The 23,499-nt window shown below is 39.0% G+C and overlaps 1 protein-coding gene across 6 annotated transcripts in view; it reads left to right on the top strand.

The window, feature by feature from the left end:
* CHD7 (chromodomain helicase DNA binding protein 7) overlaps nt 1-23,499 on the top strand; it is a 135,586-nt gene that overhangs the window by 78,477 nt on the left and 33,610 nt on the right. For 5 of the 6 annotated variants that reach the window (XM_062633319.1, XM_062633321.1, XM_062633322.1 and 2 more), the window contains 9 exons: nt 3,257-3,395; nt 6,824-6,961; nt 8,034-8,099; nt 13,448-13,503; nt 14,909-15,023; nt 16,393-16,476; nt 17,409-17,546; nt 17,643-17,764; nt 18,240-18,483. In XM_062633319.1, coding sequence (XP_062489303.1) covers nt 3,257-3,395; nt 6,824-6,961; nt 8,034-8,099; nt 13,448-13,503; nt 14,909-15,023; nt 16,393-16,476; nt 17,409-17,546; nt 17,643-17,764; nt 18,240-18,483 — 1,102 coding nt within the window. The remainder of the gene's footprint in view (nt 1-3,256; nt 3,396-6,823; nt 6,962-8,033; nt 8,100-13,447; nt 13,504-14,908; nt 15,024-16,392; nt 16,477-17,408; nt 17,547-17,642; nt 17,765-18,239; nt 18,484-23,499) is intronic. The other variant, XM_062633320.1, reaches the window with a different exon arrangement.

Raw genomic sequence — 23,499 nt, 5'->3', positions numbered from 1 at the left:
TCACCTGAATAGAATGACTAGTTTTAACTGACAGATATAAAATATTTTAGTGTTTTTTTGGTGGCAAATACTGCTTTAGTTTCTCCCAGGTTTCTAGTTCTTGGTTTGGGACTGGATGCTATCTTGTCTCTAGTGAGTCTTAGCTAAATTTTGCATTCATGCGTATGTAAAAACAAATATGAGAGGTAGTTGCCTAAATGTGTGTTTTACAGCTTGCTGTCCTCATTGCCAGATTTGGAAAGTACTGTCAGATGTGCATCCAGAGCTAAGTGTTGACACACAAATTAATGGTAATGGCAATGTATCTAAGGACAGGTTTTTACCTGCCTGTGCTTATATGTGGAAAAGTCATTCTGCTCCATTCCAGAATGGCCCGAGTGTGATCTGCTAGGAAGTGGAAAGGATGAGTCAAAAGTGGGTACATTTAACTGTAAGGAACAAATCATGCTGGCTCTGTGGGAAGATGGGACAGCAGTTGCTGATGCTGCAGCCAGCCAGGTGAAGCTGCTGGGTGTGTAATGCACTGGGAAGCAGCATGTTGCCTTGCTCAAGGGGACAGTGCTGTTCCTCTATGGTTTATTTGTACTTCACCTTCCTGTCTTTCCTTGACAAGAAACTGTAGCTACTCATTTAAAAGAGCAATTCTTCTGCTGAATTTAAAATCTGAAATTCTCAGTGGAGCTGCACACAGGCTTTGTTCTCCCCAAGTTGGTGGCTCTCTCATGTGCCTGTTTTTAACTGGCCTAGAAAAGGGGGGGATTAGAAACTGCGTCTGAATTGCTTCGTCCGTGTATACGTTGTTACTGAGAGCGACTCCGTATGTTGAGGCTGGGGTCGGGGGGGTAGTATATATAGGTCATGAAACATTCGTTGTGGCAGGGCCTCCAAGCTAAGAGCAGGAAGGGTCTGGCAGAGGCTAGAAAGAGACCTTTGTCGGTGTGGGCCTGCGGGCAGTGCTGGAGTCACTGGGAGGGTCTTTGTCTGGGCCTCCACGGCTGGGAAGTACCATGGCCGGCGGTGGGTCCGTGGGCCCGGGGCAGGCAGGCTGGCCCTTGTTAGCGTTTCCCGGCCTTTCAGCACGCTAGTACTTTATCAAACCTCGGCCACGCTATTCTTCCCGACTTTAAGCCTGTTATTCATAGGCAGCGGTGCACCCGGGGCATGGCAGTAACGACTGCTGAACTTAATTGCGTGCCTCAGAGATTTACTGGGGTCAGGGGCGAGCGGAGCACCGGCCTGTCAGCTCGCTTTACCTGGTGGCGGCCCCCCGGCTGCCCGGTCAGGCTAACCTCCGAGCTAGACACATTCGGGGAAACACGTAAAGTTGGTTTTGGAAGGGGGGTGTTTTTTTGGAAGCGGTTTCGCGGTGGTGTGATGAAAGGCGGCAGCGGGGGGAGCTGAGGCTTGGGGGGGGGGGGGGCGCAGGCCTTGGCCGCGCAGGTGCCGGGCACGCCCGGGCGCTGATTGAGGGAAGCAGATGGCTGCAGTCGGTGGCCGCCAGCCAGCGGAGCAGGTGCTGGTCACGTGGGCGCGGGTTGCCGGGGCGACGCCAGCGCTCTCGGCGCGCGGATGAAAGGCAAGGGGCCCCGCTTCAGCTGCGGCTTTGTGCCATTGGTGGCAGCTAGAGCGGAAACAACCGCCGCGAGGCGAGCCGCTCCGCACGGCGGGCCGGTCAGCGCCGGGCACAGCCCGCCCTCAGGGCCCGGCCGGTAGCCGCGCGCCTTCCGCGGGGTCAGGCTGCACCCACCGCCTCGTTTTGAGTTATTTATCTGCCAGTTGTCACAGTTTGGGGCGGTTTTTGCTGTTTTGTCGGTGAGGAAAGATGTATTGCACCCTCTAATGCCACATAACACAAACTCGTTTTTGGAACTCATAGCCAGTTTTCATTTGCAAACTCTACGCTATTTTTACTCATTTTAAATCAGCGTTAGTTTAAAAACAGCCTGCAAAAACGGTATTATTACACCACAGCCTGAGTTGTCCCACTCCCAAAGCGGTGTGTAAATGTATTGGAGAGTTTTAAATGACAGCTCCAACGTAGGCCTTTTCGGTGGGCTGATGCGCTGATTGAAATGGACAGGAGTAAAGCTGGTGGTTGGTTGAGGAGTTACAAGGCTGGGAATTACGAAGGAAAACCAAACTCCAGGCAGCGTCCTCAGCATGAAATTAAAACATCGAGGGTGCAGAAGCCCTATGGAAGTGACAGAACATTTGGCAGCCTGTACTCACCGTTCATCGGGTACCAGTACGTAACTCTGCTCTGCTCTCAAATGTCTTAGCAACTTTCCACAGGCAGCCTGTCAAACCAGTAACAGGCCTGGGGGATGGTTGACCACAGAGGGGGGAAAAGGCTAGCAAAAACCCATGCCAGACTCAAAGGCTGAATGTGAATTAAAATTGCTAACTTCTACTATTGATTCTTCTTTGTTGCCATTTAAAAATTTCACTCCCACAATGCTCAAGATTGTCACAGTGAGTGATTTGGTGGCAGTGTATTTAAAGCTGGATTTTGATATGTGATTTTGATGTCTTCACCTATTTTCAGGCTTCTGAGTGCAGTTGGAGAGTTGTGGTCCCAGCTCCTCAGGTGGAAAACGTTTCCGTGGGGGAGGAGGGGGAGAAACAATCCCCAGAACCTGTCTCTGCCGTCACAGTGGATATAGATTTCTCATGTTGTGTAGATGCTAAGATACCAGCTGGATGGTTTTTGCTCCCATACAAGCAGCGGTTGCATGCACTGAGGCTGTTGGGGGTGCCCTCAGAGCTGGCACAAAAGCACCTTTTAAGCCTGGAAATAGCAGGGATGTTAGAAGAAAACAGAATTATTATCTCATTTGGTTCTTTGTTTTGGTAATGCTCCCTCTGGTTCCACTCATCTGGTCCACACGGTTAGTATCAAGGCAAGTGCACACATAATTCTGTTTCTCTTCACGTGTGTCAGATTGCCCAAACATTGCTTTCGAAAAGCACAGGTTCTGAAGAGGGCAGAGTCTCATTTTGAGTTTCTTGTTGAATACATATTCAGTGTCGCTGCCTAAGGTTTTGAAGGGAAGAGGCAAAATATCTGTTAAAGAATGGGAAATATATAGCTGTGGCCCATGCATCATTGACTTTACAGTTGTTTTTAAATACTTCAAGAAAGCAATTGAAAATAATGAAATCACTAACAACAAACATCTTGCAGATTAACTGTTTTGTCAAACGCCTTTTGCTTACATTTTTGTACAAATATTGATTAAAAATACTTCTGTTTCAGTAGCAAGAAACCAGATTCAGAAACCAGCACTGCAAAGAAAAAAGGTAACAAGGGAAAGGAAGGTTCTGAAAATTCAGATTTGGAAAAAACTCCGCCACCATCACCTCATCCTGAAGATGAAGATGACCCAGGGGTTCAGGTAATGCTCTCAGTGTAGCCTTTGACAATTCAGATGCATAAAACGATAGTTCTCATGGTCTTTTTACAGATACACAGGTATTCAGGTATTTTCAGTGTTGTTTTAAAATGGCATACCAGGAAGGTGAGAACTGGAAATCACTGTGGTGAATACTTTACTAAAAGAAGTATTCCTTATCAGAATTTTGCTCTACAGTCTTACTACCTGCTGATCTGTGTGCGGCGCTGCTGAGTTTTCAAGTGTTCTGTCACTGTTGCAGTTATGGTGCTGAATTTTCTGTTCTGTAGATTTAACATACCACTGCAAGGTCTTGCTTGTAACCTTTATGTTTCTTCTTGCATTAGCTTTGCAAACTTTCTGAAATCAAGAAGCAGAATGTCAGAAACATGCATATCAGGGGCTTGTAACTACACTGCTTTAATGGGTGAAGGGCCTTTTTGCAGGAATGCCAGTCATTGGCTAACATTGATAATTTCCTCGTGTCCACTGCAGACCTATCCCTTTCTGTCCAAACCTTATTTCTTGTAAAGAAAATCTGGAAATAGAAAAAGTATATATGACAACTTTTATGTGTTCTGTCATTAGCTGTGTTAAGTTGCCAGTTCCTGGCTCGCTTCTGCTGTCAGTGTTCAGATCAGAGTGAGCATTAAAATCAAGAATTTCCTCATGAAAGTGTAGAGGTAAATTGAGATGGGGAAAGTATGAGACTCCTAGTCATGCTAGCATTACGGAAATCCGTTGTATTTGTCTGCTGCACATCAGGTTGTGGATGTTTTGCTTCTAATTAGGAGAGGTGTTGAGTCTGATGATCACTTTAAGAATGGTCAAAGCAGCCTGGTGAAGAGGTTGGCAAGCAATGGTGTCCTAACACAAGCATGAATTATACCTTCCATCTTGCTATATTCCAGAAGGATGTAGAGTATAATGAAATGTGAGCAAAAGCAGCAGCAGAAGAGTGTTATTTCTGATCCATGCAAACAATTTATTTTGGATTAGAAAAGCTGATGTTTGAAGAATTAAGTTTTCTGTCCTGTGCCCCAGATCTCTCTCAGCCTGATTAATGGTGCTGATGAAAGATGCAGAAGAAACTTTTGGAGCTGATTTTTTTGGGGGGGTTAATTTGCAGACGATTATGGCCTCTGCACAGATCAGTACATATGAATGTTTTCCTTGTTTTCAGTTTAGTGTGACAAAACTTCCTGTTCGTGAAACTCAATTGGGTGATAAACTTTACATTACTTTTGGGTTTTTTTTTTTCCTTTTTTATAAATACAAATATTAGGGTATTTGGATAATTTTTTAATTAATTGTAAAAAAAAAAAGATATTTCAGGTATTTTTTGTCATCTTAATAGTCTCTCACTGTGCATGTTATCCTGCATCCATACTTCTTTGCATAAACTTAGGGAAAGGTTGTAACCACATATGCCAGGAGAGCTAGAATTAATAAACTTGTTATGCATTTCTTAGCTGAGATTGATTATGCAGTGGTCTGAAACACCACTGCACAAGGGGTAATGGGTTTAAACTTAAGCAGGGGAGATTTAGGTTAGCTACAAAGAAGGAATTCTTTACTATAAGAGTGGTGAGGCACTGGAACAGGTTCCACAAGGAAGTTGTGGGTGCTTCATCCCTGGCAGTGTTCAAGGCTAGGTTGGATGATAGGGCTTTGGACAATCTGGTCTAGTGTGAGCTGTCCCTGCCCATGGCAGGGGGTTGGAATTGGATGATCTTAATGTCCTTTCCAACCCAAGGCACTCTATGATTCTATTCTTAGCTTTAAATACTAAGTCTTCTGTATTATGTAGTAAAGCACAAAGTGATGAATTGTTATCTTTAGAGAGGACAAATACTTACTTTTGGTGTTACCATACAGATTTTTTATATTCTATTATCAAGCCTATTACTCGCCTTTTTACCTATAGATCAGTTAATGAGTAAAAGATAATCTGATGCAGGTAAACATATACACAGTTTCTGACAACAGTTCATAATAATTGTAGAACTTCTTGTGAATGTCAGAGGAACCAGGAAGCTAACCAAGTCAATAAAGAGAGAACTACAATTATGTTTTAGGTATCCTTTCTATTAGGGAAATAGAAGATGAGATTTTTTTGGCTCCAAAATGAAGCATGTGACAGCCTATTGAGCCAAGAGTGAATTTGGGTTTTTTTCTCATCAGTGTTTATGGAAATGAGAGTGTAAATTTGCCATGTGGTATTTATTTTCATTTAAACATACTGTTCCACTTGTGTGGCAGCCCTCTGTAAGTTACTGTGTTCAGGGTAGAAGCCACATCGCCAGTGTTTAAAAGGGTGATGTACACTTAACCTTTGCTCAAAATTTTCATTTTTAGTTAATTTCTAATTTTGTGAAGTGCATCAGATATTTGTGCTTTTAAAAGTATGATTAACTGTCTAAAAGTAAATATTTGACTTTGTCTATATACATTGAGAGACCCAGGTACATAGATCTTTTAAACAAGCTACGAAAGTATTTGTGTGTACGGGTGTAAGATGCGTGTTAAGCTGGGAAAGGTGTAAGTAGTATATCAGTTCATAAAGATGTTTTTTTAACAGTTGATATTCAACATATTTTTTAATATATACATCAGTCCATTGAGATATTTGATGCTCAGTTGACAGTTTCCTTCAACAGCATATGCTCTTTGCTTTTCAAAATACATAACCTGACACACAGACTATCTCAGAACTTGAATTTTATTGTTGCAGAAAATGGTGTCTGCCACTGAGCATCAAATTGCAAATTCTGTCAAATGCACACTTGCGTATTTACAGATTGCTTTCTGCGGTTTCTCTGAAGCTTTCTCTCATCCTGGAGGTGAAGGTATGGGGACAACAGTGACCATGTTTTCAAGTTAGGGTGGTTCAAGTTTTTCATTTTCCTGTATTAGTTTGGAGTCTTTTCCCATGCTGTGCTGCATGGTATCTTTCTGGATGGTGCTTGTTCAGTGGCGTGAGGAAATTGTATTTCATTGTATTTCCCCTACAAGATAATCTGGGTACAACCAGGTGGATGGGGAGAGCAAGACAGTGTGTTGTCACTGCTTAGCAACACTGGGCCGTGCTGCGGAAGGGTGGTGTTCGGTTCCTGCATTGGCCATCTGTCAAAGTTTGTCCTAGATGTGAATTCAGAGGAGCAACGTCTTGGGGTTTAATTGCTTTCTGATATAAGCTTTCTAATTTTCTAATGTGGTTTTAGTAATGCTGAAAGATTAAAAAGAATTTAAGAATAGCTGACAGGCAGAAACTCAATAGTGTCTTGATTCTGTTGTTTCTACCAGCGTGTTGTAAAATAATAGCATTTGCTGCATGCTACTGTGTTTAAGAAGCACAAACAAATGTTCTCAGTTACTCCACTGCTTGCCAGTTTTGTTTCTCATGAAAAATATCAATGCTTTCTATTTAGAAGCGACGCTCCAGCAGGCAGGTGAAGAGGAAGCGTTACACAGAAGACCTGGAGTTCAAGATTTCAGATGAGGAGGCTGATGATGCTGATGCTGCTGGAAGAGACTCTCCTTCAAACACTTCTCAGTCAGAGCAACAGGTCAGACACGAACAGACTGTAAAGGTGGCTGAAACTGCAGCATTCATTGTTCAAATATGGGGCCTTTTCCTGAGTGATATCCATAGCTGGCACAGTGTGCCTGGAAGGGATTAGCTTTTAGCATTCTTAAAGAGTACATTAATTTATGACTTTGTTTACAAGCTGATGATACGTAGTTTGATGCAGTTCTGTGAAATTAATCGTCTTTCTCTAAAGGAAAACTAAACTGGACTGCTAGGAATCTTGAATTTACTTCTATGAATTCAGTGGTCTGGCTCCTCTGACTTTAATAAACCACTCAAGCTTGTCCCCTGCTGCTAGGCACCATAAGAACCCCCTTATGAAATTACTGCCTTGTAGTACCCAGCAGGGTACGCTTTATTCTCTGTGCAATGTAAATGATGGATAAAATAGTTTGAATAAAATGAAGGGTAATAATGTAGGAATGACTGTTGTAACAATCTCATTGTTTTGTAGTGCTTTTTCAAAGAACTACTTCACTTAACTGATGACCTATTGGAGAATATATGCGTGTTCTTTGGTATTTCATTTGGCAATTTGTTAAGCCCTGTGAAATGCTCTGTGATCTCTCTTGTTAATTGTGCCTTACCAAAAGGAGAATTTGGTAGGTTTGCCTGCAGTTGTTAGAGTAAGAAATATCATACAGAATTGCAGGCAATTTTGATACCTATTGTATGAACCCTTACACAGCCAACTAGAGTTTTTGAACATCGTTTGATATTTAGACTGTATGGTGCTAAAAGTGCATGTTATTTTAAGATAGGTGAACAGTCCCTGTGTGATCATATCTGTGTATCCGTGCATGTCAGCCTTTCGGAGAAAGCTATAGTTAGGTTAGCTCTTAAAAATGGGCTTTAACAAGTATCTTTCGCTCCTTTATTATGATATTACATCTACGTGAATCCTCTAAGTTCTTGTGCAAGGGGGAATAAGCCCTCCTGCATGTTAAATCCCTGTTGCAAAAAAAAATATTTGAAGTTCTAATAATGAAGAAAGTCTTTAAGTAACAAAGGTGAACTCCCATAATTCTTGTATGGTATTTACGGTGTAGGAATCTGCTGATGCTGAAGGCCCTGTTGTGGAGAAAATCATGAGCAGCCGTTCAGTCAAGAAAAAGGTAAACCAAACCAAATGCCTTTCCCTGCATGTGTTTAAACAGGCTAAGCATATTTCTGCTGAAATCCCTGTAAAGTTCTTAAAATACCCCAGATAGATACTCTGAATTCAAAAGATACTTAATTGAATAGAGGTGATTCCAGGAATGCGTTCTTTGATGGTATTTAAAATACTTTTGGATTGACATAGATAAAACTAATTACTTGTTTAGTCTTTTTGCTTGCTTTTTTCCAGATGAGAATTTTCGTTTTTGCAAATATACCTATACGGTGCTCTTTACTTCAGAGTGGTGTTTCATGGGAGTTTGATGAGTGAGAGCTCTACTGCATACTAAGTTTCTGCCTTTTCTAGTAAAGAAAAATAGAAGTTGTGCTTAGCAGCTGAAACAACTTCACATGTGAACAATATTACATATACAGGTGGTTAATAGATTCCTTGTCACTGTGCTAAGTAGTGAAATAAGTATGGTTTTATTTCTGCCCTGGTTGCTAGTTATGTTCTTGTTTTGCTTACAGATTCTTCTGGTCTGCTTCACAACTTGATTGGCCTTTGCACTTGCAAACTATTAAAACTCTGAATAGGAAGTAGAAAAGAGCTTCTTGTAAAAAAGGCGTTATTATATTTTATGGACTATTTGTGCAGCTCATTCTCTGACTTGTACTGCAGTTGCACAGGAAACTGGTTAACATAGATATGGTACTGATGTTGATCGTAGTTAGCCACAATACTTCATTTCCTCAAAGTGTTAATTTTTTTAATTGGAGGAGGAGGGAAAGTTGCCTTTATTAATGTATTACTTCTTTAATGTTGTGGTATTTGGGGAGGCTTGGGGGGGGGGGAGGGGGGCATGGGGGGTGTGTTAGTGTTTTATTACTACTGTCATAACATCATTTACAGCTTTGTAAACTTAAATTCATGCGATGTCATGACTGGCTGTGATTGAATTCGACCTTCCACAACACAGAACTTCTAGGGCTTTTTCTGAAGTCTAGAGCTATATTTTGTATTTCAAAACATAGGTTTATTTTTCAGTTAAACTTGATGTAATATAAACTCAGTAATTAGTTGTCCTGATGATCTGCTAGGTGGGAGAGGGTTTATTTTTCAGTTAAAACTGAAAACATAGGTTTATTTTTCAGTTAAACTTGATGTAATATAAACTCAGTAATTAGTTGTCCTGATGGTCTACTAGGTGGGAGAGGGGAATGTGGTCTTTTCATAAATGTCTTTACACTGGAAGCTGGGTTTCACCAATTATTTTTCTCTTCTTCCTTTCCCCTGCAAACAAAGGTGTGATTACTCATGGGGAGTGTGTATTTTGCTGCAGTTTGTGGAAAGTGGTTGGTCTGCTGCCTACATGTCTTTGATTGCAAGCTCTGCTGGAGGCAAGCTCTATTTTGAGCTGTTTCTTTAATGTTTTTTACAGATTGTATTTGCAGGTTTGAGGGGTGTCTCTTCTTTTCCTGTTCTTCTCCCCAACCCTTCTCTCCAAAATAAAAATGGATATCAGGGTGTTAATATTTAACATCTGAAGTATCCAACTGTGTTTTTATTAAAGGTCTTTTACACTCTTACTAACGTCATCAAAACCCTGGTTGTTAGATTACTAATCAAAGTAAATTGCTGCGATCAGGACTGGTCTGTAAAATAAACATGAGGAAAGGCTTCACTAGGAAACCTTTCAGTGGATTAGGTTGTAACAAAGATGTTGCATTCAAGTAAAGGACATCAGATAATGAATACGCTTCTTTTATCGCGAAATTCTGCTGGTTTTCTCAGAAATAGCCCTAGTCTAGTTTTGGAGGTAGCAGGTAGGATACAGCACTGTGCTTGCAACCATTTTTCAAGTGTACAGAATAAGAGGTAGAAATTACTTTAATTCATGTTTGAAGTGTAAGAGACAATGTCTTTCCCCATTGCTTTTAATATAGAATTTTGAATTCTGTTGAATATTCTTCCCTCTTGCAGAAAGTGTTAAATGCATATATCGCTCTTTCCAAACCATCACTGTCCTGACGTCTTCAGTTTACATGTGGAAATTTCTAATTTTTCTAATCAGTTTCTTGGCCAACTTCAGACTCCTTTGAATTTCTGCTCCTTAACTTTAAAAAGGAATGTCTAGAACCAAACATGCTGTTCAGCACCAAACATGCTGTTCAGCAAAAGTTAGCACATATTATGGAAAGATGTGGGGTATGTAGACCATTATACCTGCATGTTACACATCTGAATTTCTGCCTACCCATACACAGTGAAAATTAGATCTAAGTGAACTTACATACAAACCATAGAATCATAGAATGGTTTAGGTTGGAAAGGACCTTAAGATCATCAAGCTCCAACCCATATGCCATGGGCAGGGACACCTCGCTCTAAACCATGTCACCCAAGGCTCTGTTCAGCCTGGCCTTGAACACTGGCAGGGATGGAGCATTCACAACTTAATTGGGGAACCTGTTCCAGTGCCTCACCACCCTCACAGTAAAGAACTTCTTCCTTACATGTAACCTGAACTCCCCTGTTTAAGTTTGAACCTCTTACCCCTTGCTCTGTCGCTACAGTCCCTGATGAAGATTCCCTCTCTGGCATCCTTGTAGGGCCCCCTTCAGATACTGGAAGTCTGCTATGAGGTCTCCACGCAGCTTTTCTTCTCCAGGCTGAACAGCCCCAATTTTCTCAGCCTGTCTTCAAATGCAGGCATTTCACCCACAGACTGATTAGTTTACAATCTAGTGCTGTGTATCAGTTGAGGTTATTTGCTTTTTGTATGTTGCTTTGCATCTGTAATTAATGTGTTCTGCCTTCTATTCTTCTAGCAGTTGATATTTCTGGGGTTTTTGCTCTGTGTTTTAAGCTTGCTGTTGTCTGTGCATGTAACTGGCTCACTCAAATAACTTTTGCATTAGCAGGTATTACTGTATCACTTCTGTGGCCATGGCAGTGCAAGATTGTGTGCTCTTTTAAGTATTTGCTTGAAAGGAGGGATCATTTGAACCTTCAGTTATCTGCAGAGATTGTGAATCAGATTGTCCATTATGGTTGCACCTGGGCAATGACAAGTTGAAGTGTCCTGCATTGCCCAAGTCTGCCATGCACTATTTTAGGATGTTTACATAATAAGTTTTGGACAAATTTTACATAAATTTCCTATCTCACCTTTTTACCTGCTTAGGGTCAGTGTCTGTGTAGTGGGTATTAGACAGTGGTGTCAAAGGCCATAAGCATCTGTCTCATATATCCTGAACTAATGTGTTGTTAAGCCCTATTTGAGTGCTGGTGATTGTAACTTGATTAGATTATCCTTTTTTTCTGGTGACAATTGTGAATGCCAGAGTAAGATTTTATAAAGACTTTTTTGAGAATTACTTTGTATTTAGGTGAATCTTTGATGCACAGTGCACGCTCATAGACCGTATAGTAATGCAGACCAGTTATTACCCATCAAACAATACAAAAGTACATTTTACTCATGAGGGTTACAGGATTTATCAAGATTTACATTGTAAATTATTATTAAGTTGGCAGTTGACAGAAAATACACTTGACTGAAATGCTCTTGAGGGGAGCTAAATTGGCTAATATGCAACCTTTGTATAAAGGTGTTTAACCATGTTGTCATTGTAAGATTGATGTATCTCAAAGGATTCTGATTTAAAACTAATCAAAGAGACTTGGCCATAATACATTTCAGAAAATAAAAAAGTTTATGCCTTAAGATTAGGGATGACTTTGTTAAAAAGTGGTATTGCCTCAGGCTAGCTAGGAGATTCAGATAATGGGTTCTCCTATTTTCTAATATTTTTTTTAATACAGTTTGACCTCTAAATGTGAATACCTTATTGAGAAATACTCCCTTTTAGATCTTTTATTTATAAAAAAAATTCTTCAAACTCCTCCTTTTGACAGTAGCTTTGTAAGTGACAGAAAAGCTTCTTGTCTGCTTAGGCTTAGGGGATAGTTTATCTTCTTAAACAGAGGATTCAGGAATATCAAGAAGTACGCCGGGAGAACCATCTCTTCCATTTCTTCAGAGAGAGCTAGGTGGAAGCTGGTGTTGCCCTTCCAGAAAGGAACACAAGCAGACTGTACTGGAGTGACACAGACACTGAAATGATAAAATCCCTTGCTAGTCTGGAAGAGAAGAAATACTATGGAAATCAGGATTAGGAACGCATTAACTTTTTCTTTACTCTGCTAGAACAGAGTTTAATGCAGCTGCTACTGTTGTTTTATTCTTTTGAGAGAGAATGGCAATTCAGTCTCTAGTTTCAGAGTAGTATCTCATTTATATTTTTTTCTTTCTTTATATAAAAAGGATGGTGTGTGTGGGCTTACACAGGGGTGAAGAGTTTTGTCTGTTTAGCACTACATACAGTTATTTATTACAGATGATGCTATCCCTGATGAAGTCTGTAAAGCAGAAAAAATCCTCTTCTATTTAAAATTGTTCCAAAGTTCATTAGCAAACACAAACCGTTAATGTTGTGACATAAACTGAATTCTAAATGTGTTCCTGGTGCACTGTCCTTAGTTTGTCCTGTGTCTGGGTTCAGGAGTAATTCAACAAAGTATTACATGCCATATGTTATGCAATACTTTGGCACTAGGGATGAGTTAAGGGTAGTCTCAACCCTTAGCAGTGAATGCCCTTGGTTTTGCTGGTTTATATCACAACTTTAACCTTGCTTTAGATGTAGTTTTTGGGTGTTAATTTAATTTGGCTGCTCTGTATGTGAGACATCTTGCCTGAGTGAATTTAATTGCACCGTTGAGTAAAACTAAAGCCATGAACACTGATGCACTAAAATTCTAGCAGAGGTATAAGGTTTAGTTTTATATGGTTTCTTGTTTGGAGTTATTAACTATATGGAGGAATAAACCCCCTTTAAAATTCTTTTTTAAAACATTACAAAACCCACAATGTAAAGTTGCCATGAGCCAGCCAAAAATAATACATATGGCATTCAGGAGTGCAGTTGCTAATTGGCTGCTGCCTGAGAAAATGGTACACTTGGCTTCTACTTAACACTGTGGGTTTGGCAGAAAGCCAGGTTTGGGGTGAGGTTGTGAATGAAGCTGCATGTGGTTAGGGAGGAGTTCAAATGATTCATGTCTTGGAAGTTGTAGTAAGCAGTGCAGTATGTACTTGGGTAAGCTGCTGGAGGAAACTCCTCGCCCATGGCCTCTCCCCACAAAGGCTTTCCTACACCTCTGTCTATGTGAGGACCGTATCTGTAATCAGTGGGTTTTTTTTTTTGTAGTCAGACCGTATTTCAGTCAGTTTTAATCATTAGCTGAATTGAGCTGTGTAGTGGTTTGATTCACTTTTCAACAATTCTTTTCTTATAGATGGAGAATGGAGAGGAGGTAGAAGTAGAGGAATTCTATGTAAAGTACAAAAACTTGTAAGTAAAGTTACAGGTTTCATTACTGTCTTTTAAGTTCATGTAACTTCCTAATGCTTTTTAGTAACTAATTTTCGTAGTGATCTATTATTATTCAACTTTAAACATTTCTAATATTTAATACAAAACAGTGGCAAATAAATAGGGTAATCCTTGCATTAGTGGTACTGGGTTTGATAGTGTCCTCCTAATTCGTATTCTCTCCAGAATGAAATCTGTAGGTAAAATTCCTCAGCTATTGAAAAAATTTAAGGCTTATTATGCATGCAGCACATACATATGAATATGTGTAACTAACTACAGCCGTAAAGTATTGTGTGTGCATACTCAAAAATAATCCTTAACATTGTTTCAAAAGCAAGATATGTGTGCAACAAAATGTCCAAGGTAACAAACTAGATGGCTTCCAGTATTCCAGTGGATAGCTGCTCCTCCGTAAGCGGGGCATAATAGTGGTGAGAACAGCATGTTGTTTCACTTCTGGGCTCTGAAACTGCAGTGCAATCAGTATTTAAAATAAGATACTTCACAGCTGGATAAGATCATTTTTCTTTTGGAAAAGTAGTATATCTTGTTTAATTTTAGCAAATTTTCCGTCCAAGACACAGATATATTTAAAGTGAGTTTCTTGCAGCTAACTGCAGATAGACTTCACTTTAAATATGATGCCACCTTTGTACCTTTTGCACTATATTGATTATTGCATGATGTTTAATAGCCTAATTATGCCTTCTTTTTTTTTTAGTTTTATTACATGGACATGTAATTTTTGTATTAGCTCTTCATGTCTTAGACTTCTTAGCAATTTAACTTCTGACAGACTCTAAATTTATAACGTGGGACTAGTCATTTTGGCAAACATGTTGTTGTGTTTTCTAAAGATGAATTATTACCATGGAACTACATTTAAAAGGGGTTTTCTTTTATTCAGTGTTAAAATTGACCCATATGTAACTTTTAATTACAATGCAGTTCTCACAAAAAGCCAGTACATCATATATATATACATCTTATTATATAAAATATTTGAGTATTTTCATTAACTTCTAAAAACCCTACTCTTTGCTAGAATATGATTTCAAATAATGACATTGATGATAAATGTCTTGTATAATATTTTCAGTGTGCCTAATAAAAATCATCTTAGCTTTGTGCCAAACACTGGGTGTATGGGGTATGTATTTAAATTGTGGGTGAGAGTTGTTTTTATTTATTGACAACATTTGCCATCAGTAAGTATACTTATTTCCCATAAGGATGATTTGTTAATAACTTGTATGATGAAGAAGATAGAGTCCAGTTTTCCAAGCATGGCGCTACAATGTGCTGGAAGTATACTAGTGGGATACATGAAGGATGCAATGGAAGCATAGTTTTGAGTAAGATTTTCTGTTTCATCTTCTAGTTCTTACCTTCATTGTCAGTGGGCATCTGTTGAAGAGCTGGACAAAGACAAGAGAATTCAGCAGAAGATAAAGCGGTTTAAGGCAAAACAGGGCCAGAACAAATTCCTTTCAGAAGTACGATTCCTTTTCCTTTTCCTTTTCCTTTTCCTTTCCTTTCCTTCTTGGAATATTTTTATGAATTTTTGCTCTGTATGGAAACGGAAGATTTTTAATGGCTGTGTGATATATCAGTAGCATTTATTCTGGTATAAAGTGTAACCATTCTTGATCCAAGTCTTGCAGGTTTATGAATCTCAAGTGATCTGTCCTGACTGTATACTTTTCACTGTATTTTTTTTCTTTAAAGTGAGTGGGGTTTTGCTCTGTAAGCATGAATCTTACTGAATCAGTAACAGCTCTCTTTTCTCAGGAGCTGATTATGCCAGAAAAATGCATCACATTTTTCTGTGTTATGGACTGCTGCTCACTAGGGATTCGAAGCTTTTTATCATCAATTTAATTTCACTTAGAGCCATAAGCAGTAGTGTGGCAGGGGTCCTGTCAATAAAAGACCAGATCTGCTGCTTTTTCTCTGGAAGCTTTCCTTTCAGTAAAATGTGGTCTTTTGAGGAAAAAACCCTAACACAACAGGTTCATGTGCTACTGTATTTGTTTATTTTTATTTACTATGTAGTTTGAGCTGAACAAAACCTGTAAATTGTAAACGTCCATCTGTTCTAGGTAAGGATGTCTGGAATTCCTTCTTATTTCTGTATTTGTTTTTGAAATCTGTTTCCAAATGGGTACAAGTTATTGTAAATACTTGGAATTTGCTCTTGTTTTAGAAAAAGCTATCAAAATGTACATAGTCTTTAGTACTCTTGCCTGCCTTTTCTGTTGAAGAGGATCTTTAAAGTATAAAAAGAAGCACAACACTTTAGTACACAGGAGAATCCCGTAAGTTGTTGAAGAGAGAAGATGGAACATAACAAGGCATGATTTTTTTTTTAAGACGCTGTGTATGCATGCAGTGTTTTCTGTGTTTTTGAAATAATAGTCTTTGAATCTTGCTTATAAAGCAGTTAGACAGTTCCTGGAGTTAAAGTAATCCAAAGGCACTTAGTGTACAAGGCTCTAATTTCTTTATTGCAAGCTGTAGTTTTCAAGAATGCTAAATGCATTGCATGCCATAAGCCCTTTCGATTGCTCATTAGTGAATTGTAATTTCACACTTCATTTAAAATATTCTTAAACATTCTCTCACAGTAAAAGGTTTCACACAGTAATTAAGAGGCCCAGTTAACAAAGTCTGAGAAGTCTGATTCCCTCACGGGGAATGATCTTGCTGAATTGTAGCATTTCAATTAACATGTTGAAGTTTGCCAAATATAAATTCTGTGTCACCGTGACCCAAAATATTATTGCCTGGTGAAATGTATAATAATTTTTCCACTCAGGAAGGGCTAATAGAGATATCTTTCCTATTTTTTGCCTTCTTGTACAGATTGATGATGAGCTTTTTAATCCAGATTATGTCGAAGTTGATCGAATCCTGGATTTTTCACGTAGCACAGATGATAACGGAGAGGTAAATAAAACTTTTAGTGCAGCTGTAGTCATATGGTCATTATGGTTAGAATTTTTTTTGTTTAGAAATGTGAATATATTGGAACACTTAAGAAGCCACCAGGGTATATGTGTGTAGAAAACAGACATGTTTGAGAAAACATTGGCTAGTACAGCAGTTTCCTTAAAATAAAAGGGGTTACATGCGAATTCTAAACTTATGTCACCTATATTTGAAAACTGACAAAACAACCCACCACACCACCATCACCAATATCCTCTAACATATAGATCTAAGGTGGTACTTAATACTGTAGAAATATGATTGTCCGTGCATGTAATACGGCGTTTAAATGAAAATTGCAAGAATCTTAGCTCAATGTCATAGTAGATGAGACATTGTTTAGACTACCTGTGGCAGAAGAGGTCCTGGATTCAATATTTCTTACTTTTTAATGACTTGTTCTGCAGAACAAGATCACTTTGTCTCCCAGCAGATTCTTCTTTAGCCATTGTTGAATAGAAGGCTTTACTGACAGCGTTTCCATAATGCTCTGTCAATGAATGGTGGTGGTTGGGTTGCCTGCTGGGAAGATTCTGATGACACTTTTAAGAAAAAAACAGTTGATTTTTGAAATACGTGGTAAACACAGAAATTGTAACAGTTGGAAAATGAATATTGGTTTACTTACAAATTTTTATTCTAGCCTTAGCAATTTCAGTTGTAGTATTGTACTTTTGTCGGTTGTAAGTTTGCATTCCCTGTGTTCTGATCTTACTTTGTTAGGTTGTCAAGGTGTCAGCCTGCTGTTTTCTTATCCTTTTGGCTGATTCAGACATTCAGGTCTGGTAAAGCTGTTTGAATTTTATCTAGCCTACAGGTCTCCTGTCAAAATGGTTACAGTTTTATTCTTCCTAAATTGTGATGTAATCTTATTTTTTGTCTTAACAAAGCCTGTAACACATTATCTGGTGAAATGGTGTTCACTTCCTTATGAAGACAGCACTTGGGAGCTCAAGCAAGACATTGACCAAGCTAAGGTTGAAGAATTTGAGAAACTGATGTCTAGGGAGCCAGAAACTGAGCGTGTGGTAAGAATTGGCTCAGTATAGAGGTTTTTATTTGAAAACAGTAAAGTAATGTGGTCTTTCAGAAACCACTAATGGGATTTGCTGTATTTGAAACAGGAGCGACCTCCTGCCGATGACTGGAAGAAATCGGAGAGTTCCAGGGAGTATAAAAACAATAACAAACTCAGGGAATACCAGTTGGAGGGAGTAAACTGGCTTCTTTTCAATTGGTACAACACGTACGTAAAATACTGCTTACTGCTGAATTCTGCTTTGGTAAAGCTCGGAAACAATTGCAAACAATCCTCTTTTTGAAACAATAACCTTATAAAGTAATCTTCTAAAGTGAGGTTTTAGAATTATTTACGTCTCATTTTTTGCCATAGGAGTGATACACAAGCTAATTTTGGGTGGATAACATAATCTTGTATTAAACATAAACGTCAGATTCTTCTGACAAATGCTTTTACATGTGTATGTGTTCTTGCATACCCTTGCTGCCCCTTTCCCATGTGAACTTGAGAGGTACATAAAATGGATATATCCATGCTTATTGTGTCACAAATTATTTATTTAAAATGCAAGATTATGATGGCTTTTTAGTATAAACTTGCTATTCTAAAAAGTTTGTTTTAGTCAGTTTAGCTCCTTACTACTTTTCTATGTTTTAAGTTACGAAGAAGTCATTCAGACTGGTTGTATTATTGTTTTCAGACGAAACTGCATTTTAGCAGATGAAATGGGGTTGGGAAAGACTATCCAGTCCATTACGTTTCTCTATGAGATATATTTGAAAGGAATCCATGGTCCTTTCTTGGTTATTGCACCGTTGTCTACAATTCCCAACTGGGAAAGGGAGTTCCGCACCTGGACAGAATTGAATGTGGTTGTGTATCATGGGAGTCAAGCAAGCCGGCGGACCATTCAGTTGTATGAAATGTATTTCAAAGATCCACAGGTAAAAGCTCTTCTTTCTTTTTCTCTTTGTTGTATGTGCCTTACTGTTGTTTATTAATCTAAGCACTGATTGGGTTTGTTGTACTGATACAGTAGGCTTTAGCTAATAGTGAATTAATAAAGGGGGTACTTTTTGTTAGTAGCCAAGAGATAGGCTGGAAACAGAAGGGGGACCAAGAATTGTTGCTGCAACTCTTGTTCAGGATTTCATTGTTTCATGCAAGGTTTTTATTGCTTCACATTCCTGAGGAGAGCTGACAGAAAGGATTCTTAATGGAGAAACTAATGTAGTTGGAACTAAGCGTAAAAAACAATCTTTGCCTACCATTCCAGGAAAAGACTAGCTTGCAGAAATTAAACTTGTTGATGTTTCTTTTTCAAGTTTCATGTATCAGATGTATTTTGAATCTGTGTTCCTGTGCTTGGGTTGAATAGTTCTTTTGAGAGAAGGAAAGCAGGTACAGAGAAAATTTGGGGTAGAACTATTTGGAAAACTGTAGCTATAAAGAGCAGAGTCTCTGCACTTACATGCATGGTTTTACACAAGGTAATTAAACAGGACTGTGGGAAAATAATGCATATGTATTGAATGTTGTTTCAAATCAACATAATCCTCCTCACTTAAATTTGATGTAATATGGAGTGTTATTTCCAGCTGAGCTTAAAGAAGTGATAGTGGTGAATTTATACATTTAGATTTTCTGTAAAGCATTTGATTTCATGCTGCTGGATATTTTGATTAATAAACTAGTATGATATAAAATCAATATGGCACACATTAAGTGGATTTAAAACTGGCTGATATTTCTTGATGTAATTGTAAATGAGAAATGATTTGCATTTCCAGCTTAGTTCTTAAGGGATTGGTTCGTGTCCATGAGCTATATAACACTTTTATCAATGACCTGAAATAAAACATAAGATCATTGCTGTGGAAGTTTTCAGATGACACAAAGATTGGGAGAGTGGTAAATAATTAAGACAGTTTGCAGATACAGAGTAAGCTGTGTTACTTAATAAATTGGATCCAAGCTAATAACACTTAGAATAGCTAAGTATAGGGCTATCTGTGGACGAAGAGTAGAGGAGAGCTACAAGGAGTAGGGAGAGCTTGGTTCTGGGAAGGCTGTAAGACAAATGCAGATCCCTTCATGTCATGACACATGGTGACCAGTTGAACATGAGCTTGTACTGTGAGACTGGTTATAGTTCAAGTGTGTAGGAGGAAAGAAATCTTTACTAAAGAGTAGAAAAGTCACAGCATTCTTCTCTTTGTCACTAATGGGGTGGTAGTCCAGTTCTGCCTAGTACTCACTTCCTGTCCACAGTGTTGGAAAACTGGAGTCTTGGAGCAAAGCTAGGGGGGAGGTTGCTGGATAGAAAACATGCTATTACAGGGAAAGAACTAATTAAAAACTGTTTTGAAGGTGATGACTGGGGCACGACTTGACATGCCATTAAGGCAAACAGACTATATACTTATATATAGTAGAAAAAACACATAGTAATTTATAGTAGTTGGAAGTTACATCTGTTTGGCCTAGAAAATAACCATTTCCCCAGCAGTTTATCAGGGAAACTTTCAAATCAAAATCATGTATGCTATTGTTAAATAAGATTGATTTGAATAACAATTGCTACACTGAGGTCTAATGCCTGTTATTCCTTAGGATAATAATCACAGTTGGCTTCTTGCTTAGATATATAATACACAAATAAACTGGAATTGATTTGTACTTCTGGTTTAAAAATTATTTCTTACCGGAGATGGATATGTGATACTAAATTCAAACATTTGGGTTTATACAAATACTGTCTCTACTGAAATGTTTTCTTGTGTTAAAGTCATATTTGTTCATTATTTAAGTGGTGCTTGTTCTCAGCATGTTCTTTCCCTTAGAATGCATCAGTTAGGTAGCATGAAACCTGAAGGGATGTAATCAGAAAAATCCCACTTACTGTGCAGATTTAGTGTTATTTTGGCAACATCATTTCACTGATCTAAAGGTACCTAAAAGGATCTAAGGCAAGAAGCCACAGAAAGTTTTGTTCCCCCTGTTGCTATAGTCTTAACTTGCCTCTTGCAATGACCATGGCAATCATTTGACCCCATAGTGAGTAATGATAAAGCACTCATAGCACAGAGAAATGAATCATTTTCTGCTAGCTTTGCTCCCGAAACTGCCTTAAGAGGAGAATCAGACAATTGTCATGGTTGGGGATAAACGAGAAATGGAGTGAAATCCTTTTGGTGGCAGGTAGCTTAGATGTGTCATGAAATCACCTTCTGTGTTCTATTCTTTTTAAGACTGTCAGCTGTGTAACACATGGTAGAAACTAAATTATGGGGGAAAAAAGCCTCTTCCTGTTCTGACAAAAAGAATCTCCATGTAGTGCTCAGTCTGGCATCCCCTAAAGTACCATCAGCGGGTGTACGATGGGGGAAGAGAAAGAAGGCTGGCTTCGCCAGTATCATTTCTTACCAAACACCTCAACCCAGACATCAGCATCTTAGGCTTTTTAGGCCTTCATGTGGAAAAAGGCTTCTCAAGCTGAGCTGTTTCTCAAAGGCAGTTGAAAATTGAGGAAATCTGAGTGTCTTTGAAGGGCTGTAATAAGAGATAGCATGTGTAAGGAGCGCCTGCCCCATCTGCAGTAGTGTTTTGTCAGAGTTAACACCAGTAACCAGAGTCAAGTTGTTGTGAAAAGCTAGAGAGTAGTCAGTAACAAAATACATTTCTGCAGTGCTGTGACTTCAACACTAACTACTTCCAGAGAATATCCCATAATATCCCTTCCTGCCCTACTGCTTGTGAGGGTCATGTAGGGAAGCCTGTTCTGAACGTTCCTGAGCCATATAACTGAAAGGACCTTCTGGGGCCCTTCCTTGGTTGGAATATCAAATAAGCCAGGTGCTTTTCTGTAGTGTTCTACCTCTGAGAAAGAGTCCTGTTGTAAGATCAGGAAAACTGTATATGTCAAGTAAAACTAATGACAGAGCCCTGCAAAATAGTTGAGTTGTTTGTGAGGGAAATTTTACTTCGCAGTGTAATGAGGACTAAAAAAGAGAAACCCCCTGACTCACATGTAGAAACAGAATACCTTGTCCTTGGTTGATTTCAGATCACTTCTGTTCATGTTCAGGACTTTTTCTGGCTTACCTGATTCACTCCTTTTGGGCTCAGTGGGTGTTGGCTTAGAGTATTTTCCTGCCTGTAGGGTTTTCCACCTTGCTGAGAAGCTACTGAGCTGGGAACACGTCATCAGCATAGGATTACCTCAGATTTCTGTAACAGATGGTTAGTATGCAGCAGTTTAAGGCCATATTTCACCACTAGGTACTCTGTCTTTCACCAAAGATTATGTCAAATTCCATTTTACAAAGTCACTGTGACTTAGTTTTCCAGATGCCTTCTGGCTATAGTTGGTTACTGTGTACATTTCTTGCGTCTGTTCTCTTGTTCCTCAAAGTGGAGCCTGAGGTTGGTGGGAAAAGACCATAATAATCTTTCACAGTTCCCGATGGTGGAATGTGCATCTTCTTAGAAGTCCATTTCTTCCACACATCCGGTTGATCTTCTCAGTTTGTATCTGCTAAGAGGTAATACCTCAAAACATAACCTAACTTTTATATTAATATGAAATTGTTGTACCATGTGGCTATCTCTGTTGATTGAGTTGCTTCCAGAAGACTTTTCTAAACAGAATAGGAAACTGCTACCTATTAGGAAGATTGATTTTTCTGAAATGGATGAACTTCTCTGAGTAAATGGATATAAATTCCTGTTTTTCTAACATGAGAGAACTTCATTGGGATGCCACACTGAAACAGGATAAATTTTTTCCTAGTTGCCTATGAACTCACCTATGACAATGCTGTAGGTCACTTTCCCGAGAGCTTCTACATTCAGATTTCTCAAATGTGACATTCATAGGATTATTTAGGGTTCTTTCTCATACTTCCCCAAATTTGGGAGACCTGAAACTGTGAAGAACAACATCATTCACCATCTGAAGCTCTTGGAGATCTCATGGAACTTTCTGCTTGATTTACTATTGTGTTCTTCAGTACAGTATTTGACTATCTTTCAAATAATGTGAGCTCTTGTGGCAAGACTGCTATGCATATTTTAATCTGAGATTTAGGCAGCTCTAAGTGTATAATCAAGGGTCCATCTTACAATTTTTGCTTCAACTGGATGCACTGCTTTATGCAGTGATAATTTTTTAAGAGCATTACTTGCCCTACTGTCACTAGATTGCTCATGGAAGAGTTTTCCACTACTTGGAGAGAATCTCCTGAGCTGCATTCTTGTATTTTCAGTGATACCTGGCTCATGAAGAGGTTACAGCATTTGCTGGCTATTTAAGTTGCCCACTTAGTGTATCTCCATCTGCTGTTTGTTAGGTAATGAGTTTTTTTTCCTTAAGAAGATAAATGTTTCTGGACTGCCACAAGAAAGCACTGTTGAACAGGTCATTACTTCCTCCGAAACACTCTTGATGTGCGCTGTCAGATTTAATGCTGAGTTCAGGGTATCAGGTTTCCAATCATTTTACAGAGTCAGTAGCCAGTTCTGATCCCCACAGTTTAGAGAGGATTATATGCAGGTCATTTGTAAAAGGATTCAGACTTGCACATGTTTGAAGAAAGAAATGGTCACCTTACTGTAAAATACGTGTTTCTTTTGAAATGTATTCAATACACCACCCATGACAGAGTCCTGCTTTGAAGACATAGGATGGCTTTGAAGTTGTGCGAGGCCCATTCTTAGTGAGAGTGTGTTTCTGTACAGAGCTGGTGACACTAGAGATACCAAGTTACGTTTTTCTTTGAACAACGTTGGGAAGAAATACAGCATAATGTCAGAAAGATGCTTATTCCATGATCTTCAGTAAAGTTTATTTAGGTTAGGGTTTATTTGCAGCAGAGTCTTAGTATCACCCATGAAAATAAGACTCTCAACTAATGAAATAGTGAGTGTGGTGCCAGACATCAAGTAACTTGTCCTGTTGC

This window comes from Pezoporus occidentalis, unplaced genomic scaffold (assembly GCF_034315485.1).
Source record: "Pezoporus occidentalis ecotype Australia unplaced genomic scaffold, CSIRO_AGI_Poc_V1 ctg4, whole genome shotgun sequence".
NCBI lineage: Eukaryota > Metazoa > Chordata > Aves > Psittaciformes > Psittacidae > Pezoporus > Pezoporus occidentalis.
This window is presented reverse-complemented; position numbering and strand designations above follow the sequence as displayed.